General features: G+C 62.5%; 1 protein-coding gene and 1 non-coding gene across 5 annotated transcripts in view; both read right to left on the bottom strand.

Annotated features, from left to right (window-relative positions):
• Positions 1–2,325: 2,325 nt before the first annotated feature.
• The window catches only part of NSD2 (nuclear receptor binding SET domain protein 2), a 69,768-nt gene continuing 62,090 nt past the window's right edge, over positions 2,326–10,003 (bottom strand). For all 4 annotated transcript variants that reach the window (XM_070462520.1, XM_070462519.1, XM_070462521.1 and 1 more), the window contains 7 exons: positions 9,109–9,212; positions 7,938–8,207; positions 6,736–6,852; positions 4,855–4,996; positions 4,523–4,629; positions 3,801–4,005; positions 2,326–3,374 (listed from right to left, as the gene is read on the bottom strand). In XM_070462520.1, coding sequence (XP_070318621.1) covers positions 3,103–3,374; positions 3,801–4,005; positions 4,523–4,629; positions 4,855–4,996; positions 6,736–6,852; positions 7,938–8,207; positions 9,109–9,212 — 1,217 coding nt within the window. In that variant the 3' untranslated portion in view covers positions 2,326–3,102. The remainder of the gene's footprint in view (positions 3,375–3,800; positions 4,006–4,522; positions 4,630–4,854; positions 4,997–6,735; positions 6,853–7,937; positions 8,208–9,108; positions 9,213–10,003) is intronic.
• LOC139033427 (small Cajal body-specific RNA 23) lies at positions 5,079–5,202 on the bottom strand. Its single transcript, XR_011486002.1, has one exon. It is a non-coding gene; the product is annotated as a small Cajal body-specific RNA 23 (non-coding RNA).

Here is a 10,003-nt window from a genome sequence, read left to right as displayed (position 1 = left end):
GCACCAGAGCTGTCTTTCCAGCCAGCTCAACCTCTCTGCTCCAGGGCCTCACTCTGGATGCTGGGGGCAGGGGGCACATCGGAGGCTGGGAGTCAGGAGACCAAGGGGCCTTGGGGCTGAGGCGCATGAAGCTCCTCCTGACTCTGCCACGTTTGGGGGGGTGGGGGGTGTGCAGAATCAGAGCCCCACCACCACTTCCAGGGCCATGGTGGCCTCTCCCTGGGCATCAGGACAGTGTCAGATGCTCAGAGCAAGACAAGTCCAGAGCTTAGGACCCCTGCTTCTGCTGAAGGGGGTGCGGCTTCAATCCTGGACGGGAAGTAGGACCCCACATGTGTGGTGAGCCCCCTCTCCCCACCTCCCCCCTTAAATTGGAAAAATTAAAAAAACAACAATCCCACATAAAATAAGTTTAAGAAAAAAGCCTTTAAATTTTTTTTAATACAAAAATACTCATACAATCTTCAGACACATTTTCCAACTTTAAAACGCTATTTCCCCCCAACCAGAAATTCTCAGATCTACATTTCAGTATATCCCCCCAGAAGTGAAGTTCAAGTTTTTAAGTCTGTCAGAACTGGCGGAAGCACCGGGCACCCCAGAGCTGGAGCCTGGCCCGCGTCCACGCGCTGCTGAGACACCGGTGTGCGTGCTGGAGTCGTTTCAGTCCACGCCTCGAGGCGGCAGGGCGGTGGGCACCGTGCCGCCTGCAGACGGTGTCGCACGTGAACGTCCTCGTTCGATACACGTCTCGTGGGGTCAAGGGTCTGGCGCCTGACGGTCTCTGAGTGATGAGAACGGGCTCGTCTTACTCCCGAGCGTGAGGTGGCTGGAGAAGGGGCTGCATACACGTGGTGGTTCGCAGGTCAGGGGGTCCTGCCTGGGACGGCGGCGGGGTGACCCCAGCCCCTGGGAGGATGGGATGGGGGCCTGCGTCCTGCCCACAAGGAGCCCCGAGGCTGTCGGCACCCAGGGAGCCTGGCCACCCCCGTGCTGAGTCCTGAGGCCCTTGGGCAGCTTTGCTTTTTTTTTCTGCCTCATGTTAACAACCAAGGACTGAGGCTGAGGTTCAGAGAAGACCGAATTCCCCACATCCAGCGCCCCTCCGATTTGGGGCAGAGGCCTCGACGGAGGGAGGCCGGGGCCCTGCCAGGAAGGCCCTTCGCTGCTTCTCCAGGCCCGGGTTCTGCTCAGAGCTGTGACCTGGCTTCTAGAGATTCTCAAAACTTAGTGTTATTTGCTCATTAGTTTATAGTAATTTTTGGAAAGAGGGCAACCACATCTAAAGTAAGTTTTCCAGTATTTCCTTCAGAAAGATCGTAAAAGAATTTGGAAACATCAGAGTGACTCAAAGATCACAAAACTTGACTACTGTCAAATATAAAAATAAGTTAACCTGTTCCTAAAGTGGAAAAGCAACTGCAAAACCAGTGGCGGGGCCTTGGGGGGCGGAGGCCCCACCCTGGCGGGAGAGGACGGGGCCGCCCCCCAGGCCCAGCTCTGCAGGGCAGGGCTGTGCCCGGCCCCCCAAGCACAGGGCCTCAGGAGGTGGCCTCCATCCACCCAGTACTCCTGGCAGTCAGAGCGCTCTGCACGGAGACGCCCCCAGCCCCCCAGAGACGGCGGGGCCACTGAGGACGCAGCTGCTTTCGCCTTTGGTCGCACGTGGCCACTCGTCCCAGGGTCACCAGAGAAGGGCCAACAGGATGCCTCGGTCAGCAGCTCCTCCTGGTCTGTGCCAGGGAGCCCGCGCGAGCCTCGGACCCGGAGCAGATGCTTCCCGGGGGTCGGCTGCCGAGACCCCCACCCCCTGCCAACGGCTCATCAGTGGACCGCACACCCCGCGATTCCGAGGCGGGATGGTGAGAGAGACCGGCACCCTCAGGCAGTTTCCCGGGGCAGGTGTGTGAACCGCAGGAGGTGTCCTCCGCGTGTCTTAGTGAAAGGGTCAGAGAACAGCACCTGCTGAGGGGCCGCTCCCCTCGCCGGGAGACGGGCAGGCAGGGGCTCCTGCTGAGCTCGTGCCTGGGGCCTAGGTCCACGCGGCGCCCCGGGGCATCAGCCAGCTGTCGCAAGGTCAGGTGCCCACGCCCGGCGGCCCAGCCTCAGTGCCCCCCGCTGAGCCCGTCTGCCCAGCCCGGCTCCTGCTGCCCCTGCCCAGGCGGCCTCTCCTTGGCCGGAAAGGGCTGTCCGGACGCAGGCTCCCCTCGAGCTCCAGGCCCAGCACCAGGCAGCCCAGGCTCCTCGGCGGGGCCATGGCCACCGCTCCATCCTGCGGCTGCAGGAAGTCGGGACGCATCAGTAAACAAGCATTGCAGTCGGTGGTAGTTTGTGAAACAAGTTTAGCAAAAATATATTGAGAGTAAAAGCCAGAAACTGGTAAAGATAACCAACCAAACCATCCACAAACGCTTCCCCGCGCGAGGGCCCCTCGGGGAGCCGCCCACAGGCCTGTGCTGCAGGCCCGCTGTGGGGCCAGGTCCACAGACGGAGCTGCTCCAGGGATCCACACGCTATACTATTGGCTTCTAGGATGGAAAAGAAGCATTTTGAGGAAAAACTTCACATTAGTACAAAGAAAAAAAAACCATACAGCTGTTTCATAAGCGCAATAGTCAAAACCTCGTTCCCAAGGCGTGCAGGGTCCCGGTCCGTGCCAGGCCCCACCCTGGGCTCCTCTCCTGGGTGACGCGGGCGGCCGGGGATCGGGCAACGTCATGAAGATGGGATGAGACCCTCAGGGAAACACTACCCTACCCCTCGGTGAGAGAAACGCATTTCATGTGCCAGTTAATCTTCAATCCTAAATTTGGCCTAGAACAACAGCGGGCACGGACGAGTTGAGGTTCAAGTGTGGCTGTGATGCTGTGTAGTGAGGCTGTCTGTCCTGGAACGTCGGCGCCTCGCGGGGTAGCCGCGGGGCCCGGACGGTCAGTGCGGGCGCAGCAGGCGCTGCTGAGATGGCTCAGTGGTGGGGCGCTCCCTCCCGGGGAGGCCTGTGCGTCTGTGCCGGGGGGCCGGGGGCGGGGGCCTCCGCTGCTGCCAGGCCCGGCCCTCCGCCCGCCCGTGGCACCCCTGGTCGGACCCAGCCCCAGCCAGGCGCTATTTGCCCTCCGTGACCCGGCGCCAACACCGCCGCCGCCGCCGCCGCCCCTTGGCCTTGCCGGGCCCCGTGCAGGGCTGCTCCGTCTTGGCGCTCCGAGCCGGCTCTGCCCGGAAGTCGTGCTCGCTGCAGTAGGACCGCCCGTCCTGCGTGGAGCTGAAGGCTGCGGCGTCCTGGTGCTCCTTGCAGAAGGAGTTGGGGCAGAAGTGGCAGAAGGCGGTGGAGGGCTTGCCACACACGTCGCAGTGGTGCCAAGGGCACTCCCACTTCCCTGCAAGGAGACTGAGCGTCACCCGCCAGGGCCGGGCCTCACGCCAGCTCTCACTCCAGTGAGACGCACCCGCCTTTGCACATGACTCGTAAGATGGAAGAAAGCTAACGCTAGTGCTCAGAGGCCCGGCGGGTGCGCAAGCCCATGTCCGTGCCCAGGCCAGCGGCCTCCCCGGCCGCTCCCAGGACCGGCTGTAGCTGGACCGAGCTTCTGGGGGCCCTGCCTCGGAAGTGCACCTGTGAAGGCGCTCTGCTCAGTCTGGAGAACCACCGTCTACCTGTCGGCCTGTCCCCCGCCCCCAGCTTCCTGTCCAGGCTCGCGTGTCTGCCTCCCTCCGGTCTGGAGCCAGGGCCTCGGGGCTCCTTCCCGACCACAGCTGGCGGCACCCTCCCACCCCGCAGAGACAGGGCGCCCACCGCGACGCACCGAAGGGCCGCTTGCCCAGGCCCAGGCAGGGCAGGTGGTAGGCCTTGGTGCAGCACTTGCGGTCACAGAGCACCAGCTGACCGCCGTCGCCGCAGCGGAAGCACTCGTCCTCCGAAGGCTTCTTCCCTTCGCCCTTTGTGCGGCGCCTCCGGGCCTTCTTCTTGCTCTTCTTGCCCTTCTCCTCCGCAGACAAGGGTGCCGACGTCTGCAATGGGGAAGTTGGCACAGTCAGCACAGGGGCTGGGAGCCCGGGAGGGCCGCAGGGGCCACAGGGGGTGCGTGCATGGCGGCCCGTCTGCCTGGGGACTATGCGGCAGACGGGCTGCTCCCCACATGGCATGCCTGGGCCCCGAAGGACCTCATTCAGGACGCGAGAACACACCAGAGCCGGGCCACACTGCACACTGCAGCTCCAGGCCGGACACCTGCGGCGACCCAGCATCCTCAGGAGGGGGCCGGTGTCCTGAGCCCCACGCTTGCTGGCACCGCAGGGAGCAGGGCTGCTGCGGGCCTCACGGTCACGCAGCTGGGATGCAGGCCCGGGGAGGTGGGGCGGCGGCCACGGGATGCTGAGGACACGGGTGCGGGTGCCAGGCCCGGGAGCAGACCTGCCCTGACCGCACCTGGCCTCGGCTCATGGCCCAGACCGTGAGCCCCCAACCCCGTGGTGCCCCGCGGCAGCCTGCCTGTGCCCCGCAGGCCCCGTCTCTGCCGTCACTCGCCTTCGGCCTGTCACCGAGGAAGCCGCTGCAGTTGGAGGCTCCGCAGCGACACACCGTCTTCTCGTTGCCCAGACAGTCGAGGTTGTAGTTGAAGGTCAACTCTGTCCCTGCGAGGACACACAGCGCTGGGGGTGTGGCCTCCTGTCTTCCCCAAGAGCCTCCCGCTGCGGGGGCAGCCCCCGGAGCCTCCCAGTCTGCTCTGCGAAGGGGACGCTCCCAGCAAGACGCAACTGCTCCACCACCCCGCGCTCCCGACCCGCTACGCGGCCTGAGCCAGGGTCCTCTGCTTGCCCCTTGGCCGGGAGCCCCGAGTGCAGCCCGAGGCAGCATACCTGCGGGGATGTCGCACACGGCGAACAGGCCCACGCGTGTGTCCCCGTTCACCGTCCACTTGAGGGTCTCGCAGTTGGGCTGGCAGCTGTGGTTCATGAACCGGGAGTAGTTCCCCTTGGGGCCGGCATCGATGATGCGGTCCTGCAAGGCACAACCCGGGTGTCATGGGGCCCCCGCGGCACATCCAGCGCTCACCCAAGGCTCTGCCCCACGCGGACAGCAGTGTTGCACTGGAAACCGTGGTCCCCCACGGCTGCTCGGATGGGACACCCCCAAACCAGTCCTGTTTCTCTGGCTCACGGAGGGCAGGTCAGCACCATGTGGAGAGACCAAGCGCTGGTGAGCGGGCGGCAGGGAGGGAGAGGTCGGGGGTCACCCCACCACCTAGACACACACGCTGATGGGGGCAAGATGGACCCGCTGAAGATGCAGACCGGCCTGCAGGTCCAGCCAGGCCAGCAGCGGAGCAAACGGGTCAGAGTACACGTGACTGCACACTGCAGGGAGGCTGGCCGTTCCACTGCCATTCCGAGAAAACACCCTTCTCTTCTCGCCGGCCTGGGGAAGGGCCCTCACTGCCCAACTTGTGGGGTCTTAGTTCCAAGACCAGCGACGGACCCCAGGCACTCAGCAGTGACAGATCCCAAGTGTGGGGCCATGAGGGAAGCCCCTCGCTTGCTTTCCAAGTCTTCACGTTTGGCATCTTACAGTTTTGTTTTTTTAAACAACATATAAAGGCATAGATTTATTTTTATTTACCCTGCTCAAAAACTTGGTCAGGTTCATCCATGAAATGACCCGTGTCACACAGATTTGGAGGACTCTCCCCAGGCCTCCCGTCTCTCCTTCACGCCTACAGAATGTCCCTTTCCCGTCTCCCCGCCTCTCCCACCCGGTCTCAGCACGTCTGCTGCGTCCAGACAGTTTCTCGGGAGGTTCTTCAGTGGCAGTAACTTCCTCTGTCACCATCTAATTTTTCTTAGCCCATCCACTGGGTTAATTTCACTGAATTTATGTTAACTCCCAGTTTTAACCGTTTTATCAAATATGCCTGATTTATTCCTCAGTATCTTTTGTGTCTCTACATCTTTTAAGGTTTGAACCATTTTGTAACACACTTAATGCCCTCCTGCAGATCTGGGCTTCTTGTCCCAGATTCTCAGCAGAGCCAAGTCTGCGAGGGTCGTCTCTCAGAGACCTCGCTCTATTGCGCGGCACACAGCAGGGAGGCAGGGCTTTCCCTCTGGTTCTCGCGGGAGGAAGGTGGAGGGCAGGCTGTCGGGGCTTCTGTCTGTGTCAGGAGGGGCCCTCCGTGAAGATCATCTCAGGGCTGATCTGTGTGTCAAGTGATCAACCTGACGTTTCTTACAAGATACAAGTAGTTCAAATTTAAGACTGAAACGCAGGCAGGTACAGGCCTAGGGTTTTCATTTCTAATAAAATAACCTCCCTCACCACCACACCCCAAAGAAGGGGGGAAGGCGGGGGTGCGGAAATCGGCCACCTCCTGGGATGGCTGTGTCCCTAGAGCCCCCAGACAGGGCTGGTCCGCAGGGCGCTGCTCCCGACGAGCCTGCTCTCCTCACCCCCTCCTGTGACAGTCCAGCTCAGCACCGCCTGAGCGCTGGGCCCTGCAGAGGACACATGCGCCCACTGCTGACCGACGTGGGCCTAAGACAAGGAGCAGGCACTCTGGGAGTCTCCCTGAGTCCCTGAGGGTGACCTCCCGAGCCCTCCTCTCTGGCCCCGGGAGGACTCTTGGTGCCCCTGTGCGCATCGGGGACACACGGGGCTCCCAGAAGTTCTGCGCAGGGTGCTCGGCCCCGGCAGATGTGGCGGAGCACGTTCCTGCAGAGACGGGCGGGAGCCGCCCCCGTTACCTTGTCTATGGTGAGCATGTAGAAGTGGGTGATGTCGTTCTCGTGCGCACGCTTGATTCTCGCCATGCACTCCTCCTCGTCAATCAGCTCGCCCACGTACTCGTTCACAAACTCCCCCTGGAGGCCAGAGGGCACCGTGGGGTGAGCTGAGCAGCAGCCCCCTCCGGATGGAGCCCCGGAGCCCCACACCCCCGCCCGCTCGCCAGTCAGGCGACCACACACTCTAAAGGCTGTCAGTGAGGCGCTTCCCTCAGCACCCGGGAAGGAGCGACACGCCGGCCCCCGCCCCCCAGCGCCCCGTGTCCGGGCACTGCAACAGTCGCCCGCCCCAGCAGAGAGCAGGGTGCAGACCACCAGACTCGCCGGTGAGAGCCCGTGAGCCAGGGGTCAGGGCGGGACGCACGGGGCCGGGGCACCTGTCCTCCAAGCACCTCCCGACTTCTCTGTCCTTCTTGACACCGCTAGGGTCAGCCACGACAAGCAGCCTGAATGCGGAGGCCATACGGCCCGTGTCTCCCCGGTCTCCTGGCCCTGCCTGCCCTGTCCTGGGACAGCCTCGCGGGAGCGACTCCACAACACTGCTCGACGGCCCTCCTGCCGCCCGTCTCAGTGAACCTCTCACTGCCCAACGGCTGCTGTCGGAGTTCTGACAGAAGGCCGGATTCACGGAATTTTAGTTTTACTTTCGTAAACATCTTCCATTCAATGTGTTATAATCTTCAATCATAACAATTCAGAAACCCTTTTTGAAATCCTGTTCTCAGTGAGTGCGAAAGCAACATGAGCAAGTGAAGTCTAGGAGGAAGAAGTGAGTGAGCCCTGGACTCACACGCACCCACACGTCAATACACCCACACAGGTACACACCGACACGCAGGCGCACACACACGCATGCACACACACACATGCACACGCACCCATGCACCCACGCACACATACACACACCCACACAGGTACACACCGACACACAGGCACACACACACGCATGCACACACACGTGCACACGCACCCATGCACCCACGCACACATACACACACCCACACATCAATACACCCACACAGGTACACACCGACACGCATGCACACACACACGCTGCACACACACACACACACAGATTAGCACACAGGTCCACATACGCACACAAAACCATGTGCACATCCACACATCAACATGCACAGGCATGCACACACACACGCACGCACCTTTCTGATGTCCCTCTTGGCCACCAGGCCCCAGCCCTTGCCGTCCGTCTTGATGATCTTGGTCTCGGGGTACTGGCGCTTGGTGAAGCACTGGTTCTGGCAGAACTCGCCCGCGGGGCACACTTGCGGGTGGCACTCGAACATGAGCATGCGGTTCAGGCACTGCGAGTCGGAGCCGCAGGGGTTCTCATCAGTGGGCTTGCAGTTGCACTTGGGGATCTCGGAGATGTCTGCCGTGTGGACCTGCACCTTACCGTAGGGCTTGTTCACCTGCGGCAAGGGAGAGCCGCTCAGCCCCCGCCCCTCCTCCCCCGCCCCCTACCCCTGCCCCCTCCTCCCACGGCCCCTCCCCACCCCTCCTCTGGGCCACCTCAAGGCGGCACTGTGCTCCAGAGAACCCCCAGGAGGGGCGAACAGCCGGGACCCTCTCCTCGCAGCGGAAGTGCAGGAGGAGGGGCCGGGGCAGCCCCCGGCCTCCTGAGCTCAGAGCTAAGGCACAGGAAGGCAGCAGGGGAGGAGGGGACAGGAGCAGGAAGGGCAGCCGGGAGGCCGCGGTGAGAGGCGCCTGCTCACTGGCGCCCGGGCTGGGCCAGAGGGGCTGGAACAGCCTCGGGAACCCCAGCGCCACCCTCGAGCCCCCCATAATTCCATTCCAGAGGACTCATCCCAAAGCGAAAGCTAAATGCACCTTAGTCATAGATGCTGACCACAGCCCAAGTACAGGGAGCCAAGACAGAGCCCCTGACCTGCCTCGAGGTGGAGCATGGGCGCCCACCCTGGTGGCGCAGCTGGGAGCACATGGGAACACAGCTCCCGCGCCACCCGCTCACCCCCCGCACCACCTGAAGGCCCTTCTGGGCCGGGTACCCTGGCCGAGCCCTGGCCTGGGCTGACCACCTCTCATCTGGGCTTGTCTCCAGCGCATGGTGACAATGAGTGTGCTCCAGGAGGAGGGCCTGTCCACTCGCCCCCCTGCTCCAGGCAGCCTGGCCAGCACTGTGGTTCTAAGGCTGACCATCAGGATGAGCGCAGACCTACTGTGCAGAAGCCCTGCCCGCACCCTGTACTCCTCGAGTCAGAGGACACGTGGCCAGTGACAGCATCAACCCCTGCCTAGGACGCCTGGCGCAGCTGTCCAGGAGGAGGGGCCCACCCCCACCAGGACGGTCACCTTGATGTGCTTGTAGGGCGGGGGCCTGCGTTCACTCTCCTGCGTTTCTCGGGCTTCCCTTTGAAGTTTGATTTCACGGAAACGGGCTTCCGCTTCTTGCAGTGCTAAAAAGTTAGTGGAATGCCAGTAAAAGATTTCAACAAATAGATACGTCCACCCATTGCGGTCTGTATGTTAGTGACTTTGTCTAGACTTTCATCTCGCTGCTAAGCATTGTCTCTAGTCTCCTTAAACCAGGAGGAGGCCACATGGCACCCACATAGACAGGGGCACACCGGCCAGCTTAAGAACCGGGGGGCTCTGCAGGGCCTCCGGCATGGGGGCTGACCCTGCCCTTGCCCAGCCGCCCGCCTGGCCCACCTCTCCTGAACAACCCTGGAGAAACCTGGGTGCGCCGCGTGCAGGGGCGGAGGGGCGGCTCCCCAGGGGGTGAGTGCCCAGGCCCCACGGCCCCGCCACCCTCGCGTGCCACCCTTCCTGACCCCTGCGTCCCCCAAGCGAGGCCAGCACTCTGTCCCCTCTGTCCCCTGCCCGGCTGTGGGGTGGAGGCACCTCTGCGACTGCTGACGGGTCAAGGGAGCCCCGAGAGCTGGTGCAGCAGCCGCGGACTGCCGTGTGCTCCCGCCCACACGGGGCAAGCCGGGAGAAGTCCCTGCAAGCTACTGCTAAGACAGCCTCCCGAAGAGAGCTCTGATGCACGCGAGTGGAGTCACCAACAAACAAGGTTAGGGAACTTATTAAACGTCACATCTTGTCCTCTGCTTCAACAAACCCATCCACAAACATGTAAGCTACAGCTAGAAGAGAACGCTGTGTCCAGCGCTTCCCACAGAAACCAAACAACAGAAGCGCAGTCAGGATTAGCAGAGGCCCCCGAGCACCGTCCCCAGCCCCT

This window comes from Odocoileus virginianus, unplaced genomic scaffold, assembly GCF_023699985.2.
Source record: "Odocoileus virginianus isolate 20LAN1187 ecotype Illinois unplaced genomic scaffold, Ovbor_1.2 Unplaced_Scaffold_5, whole genome shotgun sequence".
Taxonomy (NCBI): Eukaryota; Metazoa; Chordata; class Mammalia; order Artiodactyla; family Cervidae; genus Odocoileus; species Odocoileus virginianus.
This window is presented reverse-complemented; position numbering and strand designations above follow the sequence as displayed.